Raw genomic sequence first — 19241 nt, forward strand, 5'->3', positions numbered from 1 at the left:
CACCATCCCCTGATATTCTTTTACAAATCGAGTACTGCTGATAACTATGATACAGCTTCCACTCAGGAAGGTTATCATACCAGAATATCATCTACAGACATGGATCTTTTCAAAAATCCTAAGTAGGCCTGTGTTGAAAAAATCGATTTCCCAATTCTAAATCGATTCTCATATTAATTCCTAAAAATCGATTCATATGTCTACATTCATATGTATTACAACTTTTGCTTATTTTTTTTCTTTATCCCCAAAAAAGGAATGTTTTGTTAGACACGAGAATAACTGGTGCCATGTTTTTTCCTTTAAATATGTTTAAAGGTATGAAAACATTAAAGTGTTAGGTTATAATTGCATAAATTGTCTATATTTCATTACTTTATATATTGTCTTGGGGTTACATTTGCAAAAAATGTTAAAAACCAAATGCTCAAAAATTAAAAACCAAAATAGACCGGAAATGGAACAAATAAAAACGGAATGTGGGAAAAAATAAAAGCGATTTCCTCCGTCTCTGATTCCTCCCTGGATCTGTTTGGTAATTCTGACCCACGATGTTTCTGTTTCAGTTCTATCAGCATTCTGGGAGCTGATTGGTCCTTACAGCATCATTAGCTGCAATACTTGCTGTTGAATCTCAATATAATACTAGTAGTAATATTTTGCATAACTACAGTCATATAATTCATGCAACAGCTCAAAAAACAGTTTTAATAACACTAACCCAAATCAATATCGGAATCGAATCGAATCAAATCAAATCTTGATAATCGATTCTGAATCTTAAGAATCGGAATCAAATCGATTCTTGACATTTGAATCGATCCCCAGCCCTAATCCTAAGTAAGTTTTGTCACCTTGAGTGGTCATTTTGGGGCTCTGGCCCATGGACTATAAGTCAGACGTGAAGAGTTTGTTTAACTGCGTTGGTTTTGAGGTCAAGTCAGCTGAGTTTGACGAGAGGGCACGTTTGTTGGTGTGAGTTCCAGGCGGCAGCTCCGTGTGCAGCCAGTAGGGGGAATCGACTGCTCACGCTGGCGCCATCCGCTCTCCTCTCTGCTCCTCTCCTCTCCTCCTCCTCCTCTTCCTTGCATTCTTCCAGGTTGTGGAAACGCTGCAGCCCGCTGGTCCGTGTCTGGATCTTTCACTCACACTAGAGCTGCTCAAGACCCTCCCACCGGCTGGGCTGGGGGGAAGAGGAGGAGAAGAGGAGGCAGTCTGCTCCGCTCAGCGTCGGACGAGCCCCCTTCACCGCCCTGTCAGTGTGGAGGAGAAGAAGGAGAGAGAGAAGCTGAGAGACTGAGAGACGAAAGAGAGAAAGAAAGCGCACGCGTGAGATGCAAGGCTGCTTACAGGGGTGAGAGAGCCGAGGAAGAATAAGGAACACATTTCACAACAGCAGAAAGAAGGAGGATAACAAAACGAGGGACTACGTCTCCAACTGGGCACCCGGGACACTGTTAATGTCTTTTTTTTCTTCACTTGTCTACAAGCTGGAACTCAGTGGATTGCTAAACTAACCGGTGGATTTTTTATTTTTTAAATATACTGCTTTTGCCACATCATTCTGGGATAATATCGCCTGTCATCCGTTATCCGTTCCTTTGCTGCCGGCTCCTTCTGCTACGGACTTGAGATTGCTTCTCTGTTGTGTGTGCTAAGCTCTCATGTTGTGATTCTGCTCCTTCCACTAAGTGCATCTGTCGGCAAACCGGCTCCGAGGATCTCTCCTCCTCTGTCAAACAGGACAGCACGCAGCCATCGTCGAATCAGACGGGAGAGGAAGTGTGAGTGTGTTTTGTGTGAGAGAGAGTGTGTGTGTTTGTAAGAGAGAGGGGGGGCAGCGAGAGAGAGTCGGATTAAAGCCCAGGCAAAAAGACCGGAGTGAAACAGCTTAAATAGAGAAGTGAACCTATACATCCTCTCCCGTTTTTCCTCACCATTCCTTTCCTCCTCCTCTCCTCCTCCTCTTCCTCTCCCATTTTTCAACATTTATAGGACTAGGACCAGAGTTACTGCCACCTGCACCTCCTCCTCGCGTTGTCTTTTTTCCCCCTTTACCTCCTCTACCTCACCCAACACTATCCGAAAAGGAAAAGGCAGCCGCTGAAAGAAAGAAAGAAACACGCCGTGTCTCTTGTCTCTTGGTTCTAGCACTTGTGGAAAGATTTCTATTGATCCAGCGGTGAGGCGAGTGACTGAGCGAGACACCAAGTCTCTGGACCGGTGACACACAGTTTATCCAGAGCTTCCTCATCAGGGGCCAGACCTTTCTCCCAAGCGACTGTCCGGAACGCAGAGCCTTGCCTTCTCCCCCCAACGAGGACCCCCCTCTTGCTCGCGACACGGTGGTGCAGACAGCAAAGACTGGAATTGCACAGCTCCCTCCGTTGCCTCTATCATATTGCTAGCTCCTTGGCAGCTCCCGCACCCGTGTCACCATTCCCTGCCTCAGTGCTAAGGATTCCAGCTACATGGGCAAGCGATTGGAGCAGCAGCCAATGTACCCTCAGTACACCTACTACTACCCCCACTATCTCCAAACCAAGGTAACCAAGCCACTCTTTTGGGCTGTTCTTTAATTCCCCCTACATCCTCTCTCATCTACTCCCACACTCTAGTTCCGTCTCCCTCCTGCCCTCCGTCCCTCCTCAGCAGCCGTCCCTCCCTCACTCCCTTCCTCTTCTCTTCCACCCCCACCACCCACCTCCTCTACATCATCCTCTCATCTGTCTCAGTAGATGGGATGGTGGATAGCTTGTCCTTGATTGTGATGGCTTCATACGGCAGGTATCTCTTGGATATCTATATCCAGGGGTGTACACAAGCCGGTACTCGAGGGCCAGTGTACTGCATGTTTTAGATGTTTCCCTGTCTTCAACACACCTGATTCTAATCACTGGTCGTCATCAACATGTCATCAAGGTTTACACAACTCTGTTGGTGACACAGCCTTGTCTATCAGGGTTGTGTTGAGGCAGGGAAACATCTAAAACATGCAGTAGACTGGCCCTCGAGTACCGACTTGTGTGCACCCCTGTTCATACGGCAGGTATCTCTTGGATATCTATATCAGTTGCATGCATGTGCATTTGGACATTGTCGGCCATCCTAGATAATGAGCATAGAGAAGAGAGAAAGTTTGTCCAGGAAGACTAGCTTTCGTTTTGGCGTCAGCTAATGGGGATCCTTTTAAATAAACAAATAGATAGATGTAGAAAGTAAGCAGTGACCAAGGAAATGCCAAGCATTAGCGTGAGTTTACTATAAATGTCGTCGATCATTGAATGCAACTAAGATGTCAGTTTTAGCAGTTAATAACTGTAAAATGTATAATGATCACAGTATTTTTTGTATTATTTTAGAATGAACCCTGAAAATAAAGTGTCCTGCCCGTGCAGGAACAAAATGTTCAATTTAATGAATAAGATCATGCAGAAATGCACCTGATTCTAATCACTGGTCGTCATCAACATGTCATCAAGGTTGACACAACTCTGTTGGTGACACAGCCTTGTCTATCAGGGTTGTGTTGAGACAGGGAAACATCTAAAACGTGCAGTAGACTGGGTCTCGAGTACCGGCTTGTGTGCACCCCTGTTCATACGGCAGGTATCTCTTGGATATCTCTATCAGTTGGATGCATGTGTGCTGATATGTATCATTGAGGATGAGGCATCATGGCTGGAGGTTCGGGAATGATGACTGTTTTTCCACACACGTAGCCTAGAACTAGGAGCTGTTGTGGAACCTCCATTGCTACCTCATTACTGAGTTCCTCATCAGATGGTGCAAAATATATATCATGCTCGACTAACTTCTATTTAGATAGATAGACCTTTCCTAATCAACATTGCTACTGTAAATGAAGGTTTTTTTTTTTTGTCTATGTATGGATGTGAGTCTCAAGGTGGTAATAGGTAATTGTTAAGTACCGTATTTTCTGGACTATAAGCTGCACCTGCATATAAGCTGCATCCACTTTATTTAAAGATATGCAAGCCGCAGATATTAGTGTGGTTAGATTAGATATGTACTACATGTACAGAAGGATTTTGAACTGTAAATGATGTACATGTTTGTACCTAAATAGATCCTTTCCTAACAGTGTCTTTTAACACGGCAGCAACTTTGCTGATTAAAACGGGACAGAACCAAGAGAAAATAACCAGTATTTATTTATCTATTTATCTGTTTGAAATCTGCTTCTACTTCTATCTGTTAAACAAGAAGTACCAGAAGAACAAATACGGTAATTAAAAGAATGGGGATACAAATTGAATTTCCCAATCTTAAGTATAAGCCATTGTTGGCTTGATTGTCACTTTTCTAAAAGAACGGATTACAATATGAAGTATCTTATTCACATAAGAGCTGAAATGTCCTCTTGTGGTGCAGCGTATGAACCCCTTCTACTCCCTCGGTGTTGCTGGTTTGGTCCGGGACACGGAGCCGGCGTGGTGTGGGCTGCCCGTGTTTGTTCTAGCTGTACATGCATCAGTGGCTCTGGGATGGGAGCCCAGGCCCTGGTCCCAGCGGCTGCCAGGACACTGGCCGGGCTCACTACCCAGACATCATCAAGGGATTAAAATGGAAGCTTTTTGGGGATTACTGCTATTTGTTTTTCTACCACAATGTGTAACACTATTATTGTGACATTGCGATGCACAGCGGTGCCAGGATATGCTGCAGGTGTGCAAGCCAACATTCTGAAGGAGCGGGCTTGTGTTTGCTCTCCAAAGCATCTACCTATAAGTATTGTGGTGATTAACTATTTAATACCTCCCCCTTTGTGACTCATGTAATGAAAACTCTGTTAGTATTTGTTGTTTCAAACTTTAAAAAGCTAACTTACATTACTGAATGCATTCTTTATACAGGACTGTCTCAGAAAATTAGAATATTGTGATAAAGTTCTTTATTTTCTGTAATGCAAAAATGTCATACATTCTGGATTCATTACAAATCAACTGAAATATTGCAAGCCTTTTATTATTTTAATATTGCTGATCATGCCTTACAGCTTAAGAAAACTCAAATATCCTATCTCAAAAAATTTGAATATTCTGGGAATCTTAATCTTAAAATGTAAGCCATAATCAGCAATATTAAAATAATAAAAGGCTTGCAATATTTCAGTTGATTTGTAATGAATCCAGAATGTATGACATTTTTGTTTTTTTAATTGCATTACAGAAAATAAAGAACTTTATCACAATATTCTAATTTTCTGAGACAGTCCTGTATCTGGTTTCAGAAATAAGTGCATTTTTATTTGTGTCTTAATTAAATATATAAAAAAAGGCATCTTTGTTAATCATTTTGAAACTATTTACTGCAAGAGTAAAACCAGTTTTAATTTTTGAAAATTTCGCTCTATTTATTTGAAAACCCTCCCCAAAACAAGGACTAAATAAACCGGTGTGTGATGATGTTTTCATCCTTTCCTCATGTGAAGAATCATGGCCCCTCCAGCTGGGAGGACCCGAGTGCAGCCCCACCTGGCAGTCCACTAGCTTTCCCCCTAATTTATAGTTTAATACATTTGTACCGCTGCCATCTGGCTTTCCTCTCCTTTTCCACCCCTCCTCCTCTCCCCCTTCCATCACCCCCGTCTCTCCCGACCTCCCCCTTCTCATATCTCAGAGCTGCTCATCTCAGGGGCCTCTCAATCAAGGCATGCCCCCTTCATTCCCCTGTGCCCCCCCCGTCCCCCTCCCTCCCCGTTCTTCCTCCCTCGTGTTACTTGCTGCATCCCGGCTCTGTCCGACCCCCCCACCTCCACCTCCACCCCTCCTTTGCGTATGCTGCAGTTCGCTCCCAAGGTCAGCACAGATCCGATCTTGCCAGCGTCAGCGTTGATGTATCCTTGAGCGCGGGCCACTAGGGTCCTGTGTCATGCAAACCAGACCCAGAGCAGGGTGTGGGGTCGGGGGGGGGGGGGAATAAATAAATAAAAGAAGCCATGCATTTTGTTTATAGATTGGCAGCCGACATTTGTATTTATTTTCACGGTTGGATAGTGTAGCCGTTAGGAATGGGTGATATTTTACCGTTCACGATTTACCGTCAAAAATTCCCCACGGTAAGAATTTGTATCTCGCGGTAAAAACGATAAATTCCCGTTGATGATGTTTTTGTGTGAAGCGAAGACAGCGTTAAATCGACGCACAACGTATGTGAAGGAAGGAAGGAAGGAAGGAAGGAAGGAAGGAAGGAAGGAAGGAAGGAAGGAAGGAAGGAAGGAAGGGAGAAAAAAAGGAAGGGAAAGAGAAAAGAAGAAGGAAGGAAGGAAGGAAGGAAGGAAGAAAAGAAGGAAAGAAGGAAGGAAGGGAAAAAAGAAGGAAGGAAGGGAGAAAAGAAGGAAGGAAGGAAAGAAGGGAGGAAAGAAGGAAGGAAGGAAGGAAGGAAGGAAGGAAGGAAGGAAGGAAGGAAGGAAGGAAGGAAGGAAGGAAGGAAGGAAGGAAGGAAGGAAGGAAGGAAGGGAAAAAAGAAGGAAGGAAGGGAGAAAAGAAGGAAGGAAGGAAGGAAGGAAGGAAGGAAGGAAGGAAGGAAGGAAGGAAGGAAGGAAGGAAGGAAGGAAGGAAGGAAGGAAGGAAGGAAGGAAGGAAGGGAGAAAAAAAGGAAGGGAAAGAGAAAAGAAGGAAGGGAAAGAGAAAAGAAGAAGGAAGGAAGGAAGGAAGGAAGGAAGAAAAGAAGGAAAGAAGGAAGGAAGGGAAAAAAGAAGGAAGGAAGGGAGAAAAGAAGGAAGGAAGGAAAGAAGGGAGGAAAGAAGGAAGGAAGGAAGGAAGGAAGGAAGGAAGGAAGGAAGGAAGGAAGGAAGGAAGGGAAAAAAGAAGGAAGGAAGGGAGAAAAGAAGGAAGGAAGGAAGGAAGGAAGGAAGGAAGGAAGGAAGGAAGGAAGGAAGGAAGGAAGGAAGGAAGGAAGGAAGGAAGAAAAGAAGGAAGGAAGGAAAGAAGGGAGGAAAGAAGGAAGGAAGGGAGGAAAGAAGGAAGGAAGGAAGGAAGGAAGGGAAAAAAGAAGGAAGGAAGGGAGAAAAGAAGGAAGGGAGGAAAGAAGGAAGGAAGGGAGGAAGGAAGGAAGGAAGGAAGGAAGGAAGGAAGGAAGGAAGGAAGGAAGGAAGGAAGGAAGGAAGGAAGGAAGGAAGGAAGGAAGGAACGAACGAAGGAAGGATGGATGGATGGATGGATGAAAAGATATGAGCCAGAAAGAAAGAAAGAAAGAAAGAAAGAAAGAAAGAAAGAAAGACAGAAAGACAGAAAGAAAGAAAAAGGACAAATTCCCGTTGATACGTGTTTGTGTAACAAACATGGCGGATCTGAGACCAGAGGTGTCAAGTAACAAAGTACAAATACTTTGTTACCTTACTTAAGTATAAATTTTGGTTATCTATACTTCACTGGAGTAATTATTTTTCAGACGACTTTTTACTTTTACTCCTTACATTTTCACGCAATTATCTGTACTTTTTACTCCTTACATTTTAAAAACAGCCTCGTTACTCTATTTCATTTGGGCCTTTAATAAAAACTATCCAGTTAAATTGCTCCATCCGGATAGAGTGAATTTGGTTGTGGTTGTTTCAGATGTTCTTGTCCAGTTTTGTTCTTACATCCGTTCCCTCAGATTCCTGCAACTAAACTTGGATGTACATTCCAATAAAGGTTAGGATAAATGATAACATGCCTCTGAAGTTTGACTTTTTGCACCATTACAATACTTATAGGCAACTAGTCATCATATCTCCTGCTCTCTGAAACACATGTTAATGCTCAATAGTACACATATATGCTTCTTTAATATATTTGCATTATACTAAGATGCATTCATTTTAAATGGCTTTTGTCCTTAATGGATTTTTTCCCCCTTACATTACTTTTACTTTTATACTTTAAGTAGTTTTGAAACCAGTACTTTTATAATTTTACTTGAGTAAAAAACTTGAGTTGATACTTCAACTTCTACAGGAGTATTTTTAAACTCTAGTATCTATACTAGAGGGGGGTGGGGGGGGGCAAATAAATAAATAAAAGAAGCCATGCATTCTGTTTATAGATTGGCAGCGGACATTTGTATTTATTTCCACGGTTGGATAGTGCAGCGCTTGGCCTTGAGAGTTAATGTGACAGTGGCACAGTCAGGGTCAGCAGCAGTAACGGAGGCTGGGAGACGGGCCAGAGTGCTGGACAACGTGGCCAAGAGGGTTGTGGGGAGCCGTGTCACGCTCTCATTAATGATCATTGATAGCTCGATTACGGGGACGGGAGAAAGGCCCTCGCTGGCAGGTTCACACCGCTGGACAGAATCAGACGGCAGTCCCTCACGCCTCCGATTCATCACCAAAAACACCAGGAATACTCTTTCAGAATCAGTCCTCCCTTTGTGGACACATTTAGTTTGTTCAGTCTAAAATCCCACAGGACTTCCTATGTACAGTATCATTACCGTTGCATTATCCATGCATGCCCTCAGGCTCCCCAGGGACACGGGTTAGGAGTGTGAGTATCACCCTAGAACCGGGAGAATGGAACGATGCTCAGAGGACAATGACTACATGCAGTCAAAATTGGGGTTATTGCTAATATTCCGGTTACTGAAACATTGGGAATATTCTGTTTACATGGTAATTAATCATTCAGGATATCTGGATCAAACCAGCGACGCACGGAGAACATCATGACGCAATTACTGTAATTTCCACTTCTTCTTCCTGTACCCAAATTCAAAACAAATGCTGCTTCGCACAACTTTTCTCTCTCCTTCTTGTAAATCTTCTATCCCGGTACTTTGTACCGTCTACAAATGCAGAAATGTTCATATCCTTCATTACATTTATGAAGTGATTAGTCTCCTCCTGGTCTTGTGTTTCTCCGTGTTTAGAAGAACTTCCTGGACTCAAAAGACCAGGATTCCTTGTGAACAGAGCATGTGCAGAAAACAAATTCCTGTTCCGTTTGATGGGGATATTCCGTTTGGTGTTTACATGACCCAATATTCAGGTTTTAAAAGGAGTAACCCAGGGCTCATATTGGAGTTTTTAAAAAAACCCAATATCAGCAAATTGGGGTTATTCAAAGGGGTTATTGGTGTTTACATGGCCGTGCAAAACCTGGTTATTGCCAATATTCAGGTTTTAAAAGGATTATTGATGCATGGAAACGCTGTCATTGTTACCTTTCCCTTTCTTTTTTCCCATAAAAATATATATATACATTTATAATACCTAAATAGCTGTGAAGTGTCATCATAGATTGACAGAATGAATTGAGATGCTTCTAAACTTGGCATCCTCTTGTGTTTGATACCCTAACGTGATTTACAGCCAGCACGTGTCAGCCCTGATTAGAATGTGAAAGTCAGAGAATGAGATGAAACAATAACATTTGGCTTCCTATTGACTAGTGCAGTGGGGTGTAGCATGTGCTTCTTTTTAGCTCAATTATTGATTCCTGAAAGAGGATTTGTGTGTGTGTGTGTGTGTGTAGCTTTTATATGAGGTTATGGCTGCGTGGCGCTTGCAGGATGTTGCTTTGATGAAAGAATCCTTTAAAGGCCCCATTTCTGCCTATCCCCCGGATGATCAGCCCATGGAATCATTTGCCGAAATTCCGTCTTTATTTAGCTTGTGTCTTTTGCTCCGTGAGCTCGATGGCTCCGGCTCTTCACAGCTTGCTGTGCATTCATCTTTAATGATAGATAATAGATTGGCAAAGCGAAATGAGAATATTATAGTAAAAATGCCTCCTCCAGGTCGCAGACCGCCCGCCTCCCCTCACCTATGAGGCCGATAACAACACACGGGGAGAGTATGCTTTTCCAATTAAATATTTGCCTGTTGCGTGCATTGCGTCTTTGTTTGAAACACAACCCTCACAGGGAACCCTCAAATTGCTGGTAATTTGGCTTGAATACCTGCTGTAAATTCTCCCTGTGTGATATTTAGTCAGCTTGCTGACGAGTAGATCTGACACCGGGGTGCCTTTTGTGTTGTTGATATCAATAGTGCACAAATGCACAAATGCACACCTCCATATCTGCTGTAACCGGGATCTGGCTGTCTCAGGCCCCGTTTACACGCAGCAAAAACGGTGGTGTTTTCATGCGTTTTGGCCTTTCTTTTACACGAAAACGAAGCTCAAAGTCTCCAAAAACCATAATTTCTGAAAACTCCGGCCAAAGTGGAGATTTGCAAAAACTTTGTCTTCACGTTTGCTTGTAAACGGAGGGAAAGAACGTCACATTATGAGACAGAAACGTCACCACACTGCAAAAACTCAAAATCTTAACAAGAATATTTGTCTTATTTCTAGTTAAAATGTTTCATTTTTAGTCAAAAAAATCTCATTACACTTAAAACAAGACTCTTCACTGGAAAAAAGTGAAAGTTGACTTAAGCTTGAAACAGGTGAAAATTGTCAAATAACAAGTTATTTATCTGGTGATGACTCTTGTTTTAAGTGTAATGAGATTTTTTTACTAAAAATTAGACATTTTAACTAGAAATAGGACAAATATTATTGGTAAGATTTTGAGTTTTTGCAGTGCAGCGTCATGAGTGCGACTTGCGTTTACAATTTTTTTTGGCCACCGTCAATATTTTCTTGTATTTTACCTGTTTTATATCCTAAAGTCACACTTAAAAGTAACTCCACTTCTCTGTCACTCCAAACGAAAGACTCTTGTTCATCTCGGAAGTAACTGGAAGTTACTCGTGTCATTTGTTGATGTTTTTTTCCAGGATTCTGATTGGCTAGCACAGGGGTCGTCAACCCAAAATGTTGAAAGAGCCATATTGGACCAAAAACACAAAAAACAAATATGTCTGGAGCCGCAAAAAAGGAAAAGTCTTGTATCAGCCTTAGAATGAAGACAAATGGCGAAAGGCGAAATGTTGAGAAAAAAGTTGAAATTTCGAGAAACAAGTCAAAATTTCGAGAAAAAAGTCAAAATGTCGAGAAAAAAGTCAAAATGTTGAGAAAAAAGTCGAAATGTCGAGATTAATGTTGAAGTACAATCTCGAGAAAAAAGTCGAAATGTTGAGAAAAAAGTCGAAATTTCGAGAAAAAAGTCGAAATGTTTAGAAAAAAGTCGAAATGTCGAGAAAAAAGTTGAAATGTCGTTATTAAAAAGGAAAGGAAAAATGAAGAAAAAAAGAGAAAAAAAGGAAAAAAAAGAAGAAAAAGGGAAAAAAACGAGAAAAAAAAGGAAAAAAAGAGAAAATAAAGAGAAAAAAAGAAGAAAAAAAGGAAAAAAAGGTCAAACATTTTTGAAGAAGCTCCAGGAGCCACTAGGGCGGCGCTAAGGAGCCGCGGGTTGCTGATCCCTGGGCTAGCATGACTTTATCTTCTCGTTACACTGCCCCCTGTAGGCTTGGCTGCTCATAGCACCTTAACAGTGTATTTATGCGTGTTCGTGTAAATGATGATATTTTTCAAAACGTAGAGGGGGAAATATCCGTTTTTGTAAATACCCGGCTATGTGGAAACGTGGCCTTAGATCTGGGGAAGGGGGGGTGCAGGGGTGCAGGGAAGGGCTGCATGTGTGTGAGAAAGTGGAGGGCGGATTTTATTGGCAGGGTGGGAGGGAAGGGCCAGTTAAAAGCGAGGAAAAGGGTTTGGTTACATTACAAGGGTTATCCATTGTGCTGCAGAAATAACAACAGGGGCCATCTAAATCTTCCTTTAATGCCCTGATAAAGGAAAAAGACAAACAGACAATCGGGGAGGAGACGGATTTACATAGACATGAGCAGCGAGCAAAATCAAACAACTAAAAGAGTGTCCTGATTTCAAAGCCTTTCACAGCGCTGGTTATCTGTGGCATAAACTCAGCTTGTAGCCTAGTTCCCTCTGTCTCTGCTGATGCCAATCTGCTTTGAAGAGTTTATCGAGTGCTTTGAGGGCTGGAAAATACAATCCTCAAATTGAATCTCCTAAAGCCTAGCCCTGTTTTTAGTCCGGGGCGATATTTTTATTGTTATTACCAAGACGGACTAATGTAATGCATTTCCCCTTCTTGTAATTCTTGATATGTGCAGCTGACTGCAGCGCCTTTAAGTGGACCCATCACGCTCACCCACATTAGCAGGATTTTTATGACGAGCCCCGTCTTGCTTTCTTTCTTTCTTTCTTTCTTTCTTTTTCTGTTCTGTTTGGAATCCTTCATTTCAAAGTGTTGGCAAGCGTTTTGATCATTAATAAACTTGTGCAGCTTGCTTATATCTGCAGTAAAAAGGTCTATGTGTCAATCAGTGGGGCGGCTTACTCCGTTTATTTACTATAGCGTTTGCCTACATGCATGGACATGCAGCCAGACAGGAGCGCGCTACGGTGAGGAGCACTCTTACCCCTTTTATCGGCAGATGGCCCAGCCCCGTCTCCACACCCCATACTTTCAGTTTTTGTGTTTTGAAGTGCTGCTCACTCCCGGGCTGCCATAGAGTTCAACAACAGAGCTCAGCTCGGTTGCCAAGACCCGGCCCTCTGCACGCCAACACACATATCTTATTAGCTCTGTTTACTCAGAAGGGTCTCCAGAGATCTATTTTGTTAGAAAAATAATGGGGAAAATGCAAAAGAAGATGAATATAATTGATATGTCCTATGAAGTTAATGTCAAATGATGGGAGGCGACGCCGGCTCTGTTCTAGTGGAGCTGGAGATTTTCAATGTTGCAGGAGCAAGTATGTGTTTTCATATAAAGTATAAAATCTCATGAATTATGCATGAGTATGAAAATCAGCTCAGTTAGGAAGTTTTAACTTATTCATTAAGATTTGGTCGAATTCGTGGAAGATTGTGCGTCTTTGTTGGTGGAATGTACGATGGCCGAGACCCACCATTACTGAAAATAAAAGTAACGCTGCAAACAGAAACAAACGCAGCTGCAAATAAAAGAAACACTGAAAATATAAAGAAACGCTGCAAATAAAATTAAAAAACGACGCAAATAAAAAAGCCACAACAGAAGTGAATTACCGGGGACTATTTTTGCCGATGCACCGGTGTTGCACATTAAAAATGACACATAGCGACGTTGAACACTAACCTTTTCACTTATTTTCTTGTTCGTTGTTCTTCTTATTCCTCGCTCTTCTTATTTCTTCCTTTTCACTTACGTCCTCTTCGTCTTCTTCTTCTCCTCTCACGTAAAAAACACCGGTGCATCAGTAAAAATAGTCCCTTGTAATTCACTTACGTTGTGGCTTTTTTATTTGCGTCATTTTTTTTATTTGGAGCGGCGTTTCTTTATATTTGCAGCAGTGTTTGTTTTTATTTGCAGCGTTTATTTTATTTGCAAAGCGTTTATTTTATTTGCAGCAGCGTTTCTTTTTATTTGCAGCGTTTCTTTCATTTTCAGCAATGGCGGGTCTCGGCCACCGTAGAAGTGTCCTTGAGCAAGTCACAGAACAAAATACTCGCTCATGTACCGTATTTTCCGCACTATAAGACGCACCTTAAAAGTCTTACATTTTCTCAAAAACCGTCAGTGCGCCTTATAATGCAGTGCGCCTTATATATGATCATTACGGTAATGTCTGTTACTGTAGTCAGGGGGATTGTGGGTAATGTAGTTGGTGTTGCTGAAGTAACGGCGCTAAAACCGTCAGGAATCGTCACATTCAAGACGACAGCAGCGACGCTGACTCGCATAATGGAGACTTTGACAAGACTGGTTTTTATTTTGTTAATAAAGTTTGACATACGGTACTTTTCTTCTTGTTTTTTTTTTGCATTTGCATTTGCTGTAGGATTTTGTAGCATTTCCTGTAGCGCAGCTCCATCAGGTAGATACGTAACTCAACCCCAGCCACTATAGTCTGTATTTTACCTGATATTTAGTGCGCCTTATAATGCGGTGCACCTTATATATGGAAAAACTTTTTAAATACGTCATTCATTGAAGGTGCGCCTTATAGTGCGGAAAATACGGTACTGCAGGCTGCTGTGAAGGAGGTAAAAAAATAAAAAATAAAACAAGCATCCAGGATAAATGTGGAAAGTATGAAATGATGTGCTTGGTGATGAACTTCTTGCCCCGGGGGATTCTGTCTCTGAACTCACCTTTGCTTACCGTCGGGAGATAACTGGCAACTCTCTCCTGAAATATGAAGCAGCTCCTACCTGAGTGATACAATGTGGCATATTTGGGGGGGAGGGGTTGCTGCTGCATGTGAATCGGCTGTTATCTTCAGCAGAACTACCTGGGCTGAGACATTGAATCCCCACCAGCCTTTGAAGGCGCTGTTATAAAAATAGACGTGTTCTCACACAAGCCTCATTGGTCGTTATTATATCAGATAAATCTTTGATGTAAGCTCAGTCGGTCAGTGGTGTCTGAGCATGACCTAATTTTTTCAGACATTTTTCAGTCCATCAGATTTTAATTCTTTTGAGAGAGCGCGAGGAAGTTAAGAGACAACGCGCTCCGCGATTTTTTCGATGGACTTTCTGTGTTTTGGGAGCACGAAGGGAAGGAGTCATACAGAGACGGCATGAAGAGAAACAGAAAGAGACAGGAGAGATGCGACTTCAGGTTTTAAAGTGAAATGAAATGAGACGCATAATGTGCCCCTTAAACCCACCAGTGCAGCAGGACCCTACAAATACACCTGCTTTTGTTCCTACTACCCTTTCTTTCAGTAACAGAGAAGCTGCCTGGAGCTGTCTAGTCTGGCCCGCTGTTTTCCTCTCCTCTCTCTCTGGGAAAAGACTGGCTGTGTGTTTTCATGCTCTACTTTCTGTCACGCGTCCTCCACCCTCCTACCCCGTCCTCCCACCACCGTTACCTGCTCAGGGTAGTGGGGTACAAGCTCCATCTTTCATCTTTCATCTCTACTGTCCCTCACACATTCCTTGCTTTTGCTGGAACTACTCTTCCAGGGCCGGTTCTATAAAATGATGACTACGGTGCATCTCAGATCAGAGGGGGGGCACATGCCTGGCACGTTATTCAACACTAAATTATGCATTTTCCCATCATTTCAAGCGGAATGATACTAGCAAAACAAGACTATTTCAAGTGTATTTCAAGTGCATTTTTGCAGCAATATTGCTGCAGAACAAAGAAAATGCTACATTTAGTCTGGGCTACCTCACCCATCAGACAATCTAGCAACAGAAAATAAAACATAGAAAAATAAATAACAAAAATAAATATAACCATGAATATAAACTTGCTGGCGTGGTTGTGCTTGAACCACTTCCGAATATCCATCGTTACTTTGTGTTAACGAAGCAGCAGAGAGCAGCGTCTTGCTGGTGCAGGAAACTGCTGGAAGCAGATCAGTGACGGACACTGGCTGATTTATGGTTCCGCGTTGCACCAATGCAGAGCTCACGGCGTAGGATACGCGGGGACGCGAACGTACGGTGCGAGTCGCCGCGTACCCTACGCTAGGGCTGGGCGATATATCGAGATTTTAATATATATCGATATATTTTCAAACGCGATACGGTACGAGACAATATCGTTTATCGTTTATATATATATATATATTTTTTTATTTTTTTTTTAAAATGATTTTGATATAGCTTATTTTGTGACAAATTGACTTGAATGTTTTATTTGAGATTTGCACAAATGTTTTGTTACTTGCACAACTGTCAACCTCAGTGGAAAAGTCTGCCTGTTACTGTCTACATTGTATTAATTGCACAGTGTATTTTAATTTAATTGTTATGCAGGAAAGGGATATTTGTTTTATTTTATTCAAGTATCATTTTTATTCTATATATGCAGGCAGTTTATTTTTATTTAATTTGTTTTATACATTTTGATATTGTTCAGACCTCTGTTAATAAAGGAACCTGTGTGACATTTGGCACGAGGCTTTGTATTAAAACTGACTGTTTTTTTTTAAGGGTTTGCCTCAGAAAAAATGAAGCTAACAGAGATGCTAACAGAGATGCTAACAGAGAAGCTAACAGAGATGCTATGCTATAATGCTTTGGGGGAAACCCCAATTATGTCACAGAAAAAATATCGATATATATCGAGTATCGCCATTCAGCTAGAAAATATCCAGATATGACTTTTGGTCTATATCGCCCAGCCCTACCCTACGCCGTCTATTTAACGCGGAACCATAAATCAGGCTTAACGCGCGCGCATTTGTCAGTTTTCTTTTCGTCTTTTCAACTGAGCATACAAACACATAAACTGAGGGTGCAATGCTTATGCACGCTCGTAGAACCGGGCCTGTACTCTTCTTTCTTTTGTTTACTTTTTCAACCAATGCCTTTGGATTCTCTCACATTGTTGTCTGTCTTTCTAATTATTTGTTTCCATCCTCCTTTTCCTTTTGTCTTTGTCTTACTCTATTTCTGGGACTCCCTGCTGTCTGTCCTGCCATCTGTGCACTATGGAATAAATGCTTAGAGGGACAGGACTGTGTTGAGCTCTTTAATACATATAGCTCCTATTAACATAAATACAATCATAAAGATAATGGTATTGCAGTTTGTACTGTAAATACAAACTAGAAAATTTCTGGAAATTTTGATATGGGCATGCCCTACCGCCCATTCGTCCCCTCTCGCTGCTTTGGTTTGGGGCTGTAGTGTTTGTGTTCGGGGGGGTTCTATGTCAGTTTGAGGTGTTTTTACGCTTGTATTTCATTCATTCCTGTGCTCCCAATAGTTATTAATGGGGCGCACTTTTTGGCATCTAGCGTTGCCACGGTAACGCTTTTGACTGAGAATAGTAATGCCCATCGAGGCAAGATGGAGACGCATCTAACGATGTACGCCATGCATGGGTGCATGTTCCGGTTCAGGCTACGTTAACGGATAGGTTTTTTTTTTCACCATGGTACAAAATCCCATCCGAATGAATGGGGCCTTTTGGCCTGGATTTTGACATAAAATTTCCTTAAATCCCAGCTTCATGAAATTTGAGTATGTTGAAGTCCACAGCGTGCCGAGTCGAGAAACATTTGTACGATGTCTCTACGATAACCTGTTACCTAGCAACAAGCGTCCAAAGTCAAACGGAAATTAAAAAAAAAAAAGAAAGGCCAATATCGCAAAAACTTTAAAAATTGGCATAATGAGGTTCTAGGGTCCGTATGTGCCAATCAGGCCGAGTGTTTGAAAGTTTGAACGATGTCTCTACGATAAAGTTCGGCCGAGCAATAAGCATGGGAATTTTCGCCTTTTTTTTTTGCTTTTTGGCATCTAGCGTTGCCACGGTAACACTTTTGACTGAAAAAAGTAATGCACATTAAGGCACGATGGAGACGCATCCAACGATATATGCCATGCATGGGTGCACGTTCTGGTTCGGGCAGCATTAACAGATTGTTTATTCACATGGTCCCCCATACAAATGCATTGGTTTTTGTTGCCATGGTAACAAGCCCCATAGGATAGAATGGGACAATTTGGCTTCAATATCTCAAAAGCTGTAAACGACAGCGTAATGAGACCTCAGTATGTTGTAGTCCACATCAAGCTGAGTCTTTTAACGTTGGAACCAAGTCTCTACGAAACCGCGTTGCCGCGCAACAAGCATCCGAAGTTCCGTTAGCATCAAAATGAACAATGTGGAATATCTCAAAAACCATAATAGCAAGCATGACGAGACTAAAATATGTTGCAGTACAAAGCGTCCCGGGTTTGTCAATGTTGTAATGATGTCTGTACAATAAACCGTTGCCTAGCAACAAGCGTCCAAAATAAAAGTGATTTTTTTTTTAAATTGAAAGTTAAATATCGCAAAAACCGTAATAACTAGCATGATGAAGTTTTATGGTCCTTTAGTGACTATCGGGCCGAGTGTTTGAAAGTTTGAACGATGTCTCTACGATAAAGTTCGGCCGAGCAATAAGCGTGGGAATTTTCGCCTTTTTTTTTGGTTTTTGGCAACTAGCGTTGCCACGGTAACCCCTATTACGGAGAAAAGTAATGCCCATCGAGGCAAGATGGAGACGCATCCAACGATGTATGGCATGCATGGGTGCACGTTGCGGTTCGGGCCGCATTAACGGACGAAAAAAAGTGCGGAATAAGAATAATAATAACTAGAAAATTTCTGGAAATTTTGATATGGGCATGCCCTACCGCCCATTCGTCCCCTCTCGCTGCTTTGGTTTGGGGCTGCAGTGGTTGTGTTTAGGGTGGTTCTATGTCAGTTTGAGGTGTTTTTACGCTTGTATTTCATTCATTCCTGAGCTCCCAATAGTTATTAATGGGGCGCGCTTTTTGGCATCTAGCGTTGCCACGGTAACGCTTTTGACTGAGAATAGTAATGCCCATCGAGGCAAGATGGAGACGCATCTAACGATGTACGCCGTGCATGGGTGCACGTTCCGGTTCAGGCTATGTTAACGGATAGGTTTTTTTTTTCACCGTGGTACAAAACCCCATCCGAATGAATGGGGCCATTTGGCCTGGATTTTGACATAAAATTTCCTTAAATCCCAGCTTCATGAAATTTGAGTATGTTGAAGTCCACAGCGTGCCGAGTCAGGGGACATTTGTACGATGTCTCTACGATAACCTGTTGCCTAGCAACAAGCGTCCAAATTCAAACAGAAATAAAAAAGAAAATGAAAGGCCAATATCGCAAAAACTGTAATAATTAGCATAATGAGGTTGTAGGGTCTGTTAGTGCCAATCGGGCCGAGTGTTTGAAAGTTTCAACGATGTCTCTACGATAAAGTCCGGCCGAGCAATAAGCGTCCGAATTTTTGCCTTTTTTTTTGCTTTTTGGCGTCTAGCGTTGCCACGGTAACACTTTTTACTGAGAAAAGTAATGCCCATCGAGGAACGATGGAGACGCATCCAACGATGTATGCCATGTATGGGTGCATGTTCCGGTTCAGGCTATGTTAAAGGATAGGTTTTTTTTTCACCATGGTACAAAACCCCATCCGAATGAATGGGGCCATGTGGCCTGGATTTTGACATAAAATTTCCTTAAATCCCAGCTTCATGAAATTTGAGTATGTTGAAGTCCACAGCGTGCCGAGTCGGGAAACATTTGTACGATGTCTCTACGATAACCTGTTGCCTAGCAACAAGCGTCCAAAGTCAAACGGGAAAAAAAAAAAAAATGAAAGGTCAATATCACAGAAACTGTAATACTTGGCATAATGAGCTTGTACGTACCATTAGGGACAATCGGGCCGAGTGTTTGAAAGTTTGAACGATGTCTCTACGATAAAGTTCGGCCGAGCAATAAGCGTGGGAATTTTCGCCTTTTTTTTTGCTTTTTGGCAACTAGCGTTGCCACGGTAACCC

The 19241-nt window shown here is 42.0% G+C and overlaps 1 protein-coding gene across 1 annotated transcript in view; it reads left to right on the plus strand.

Moving 5' to 3' along the window:
* The first annotated feature begins 1199 nt into the window (after positions 1-1199).
* Positions 1200-19241, plus strand: part of rbms3 (RNA binding motif, single stranded interacting protein) — a 511349-nt gene continuing 493307 nt past the window's right edge. Inside the window, exon 1 of the mRNA XM_061742154.1 lies at positions 1200-2546. Coding sequence (XP_061598138.1) covers positions 2472-2546 — 75 coding nt within the window. The 5' untranslated portion in view covers positions 1200-2471. The remainder of the gene's footprint in view (positions 2547-19241) is intronic.

This window comes from Cololabis saira, chromosome 15 (genome assembly GCF_033807715.1).
Source record: "Cololabis saira isolate AMF1-May2022 chromosome 15, fColSai1.1, whole genome shotgun sequence".
In the NCBI taxonomy this organism is placed as follows: Eukaryota; Metazoa; Chordata; class Actinopteri; order Beloniformes; family Belonidae; genus Cololabis; species Cololabis saira.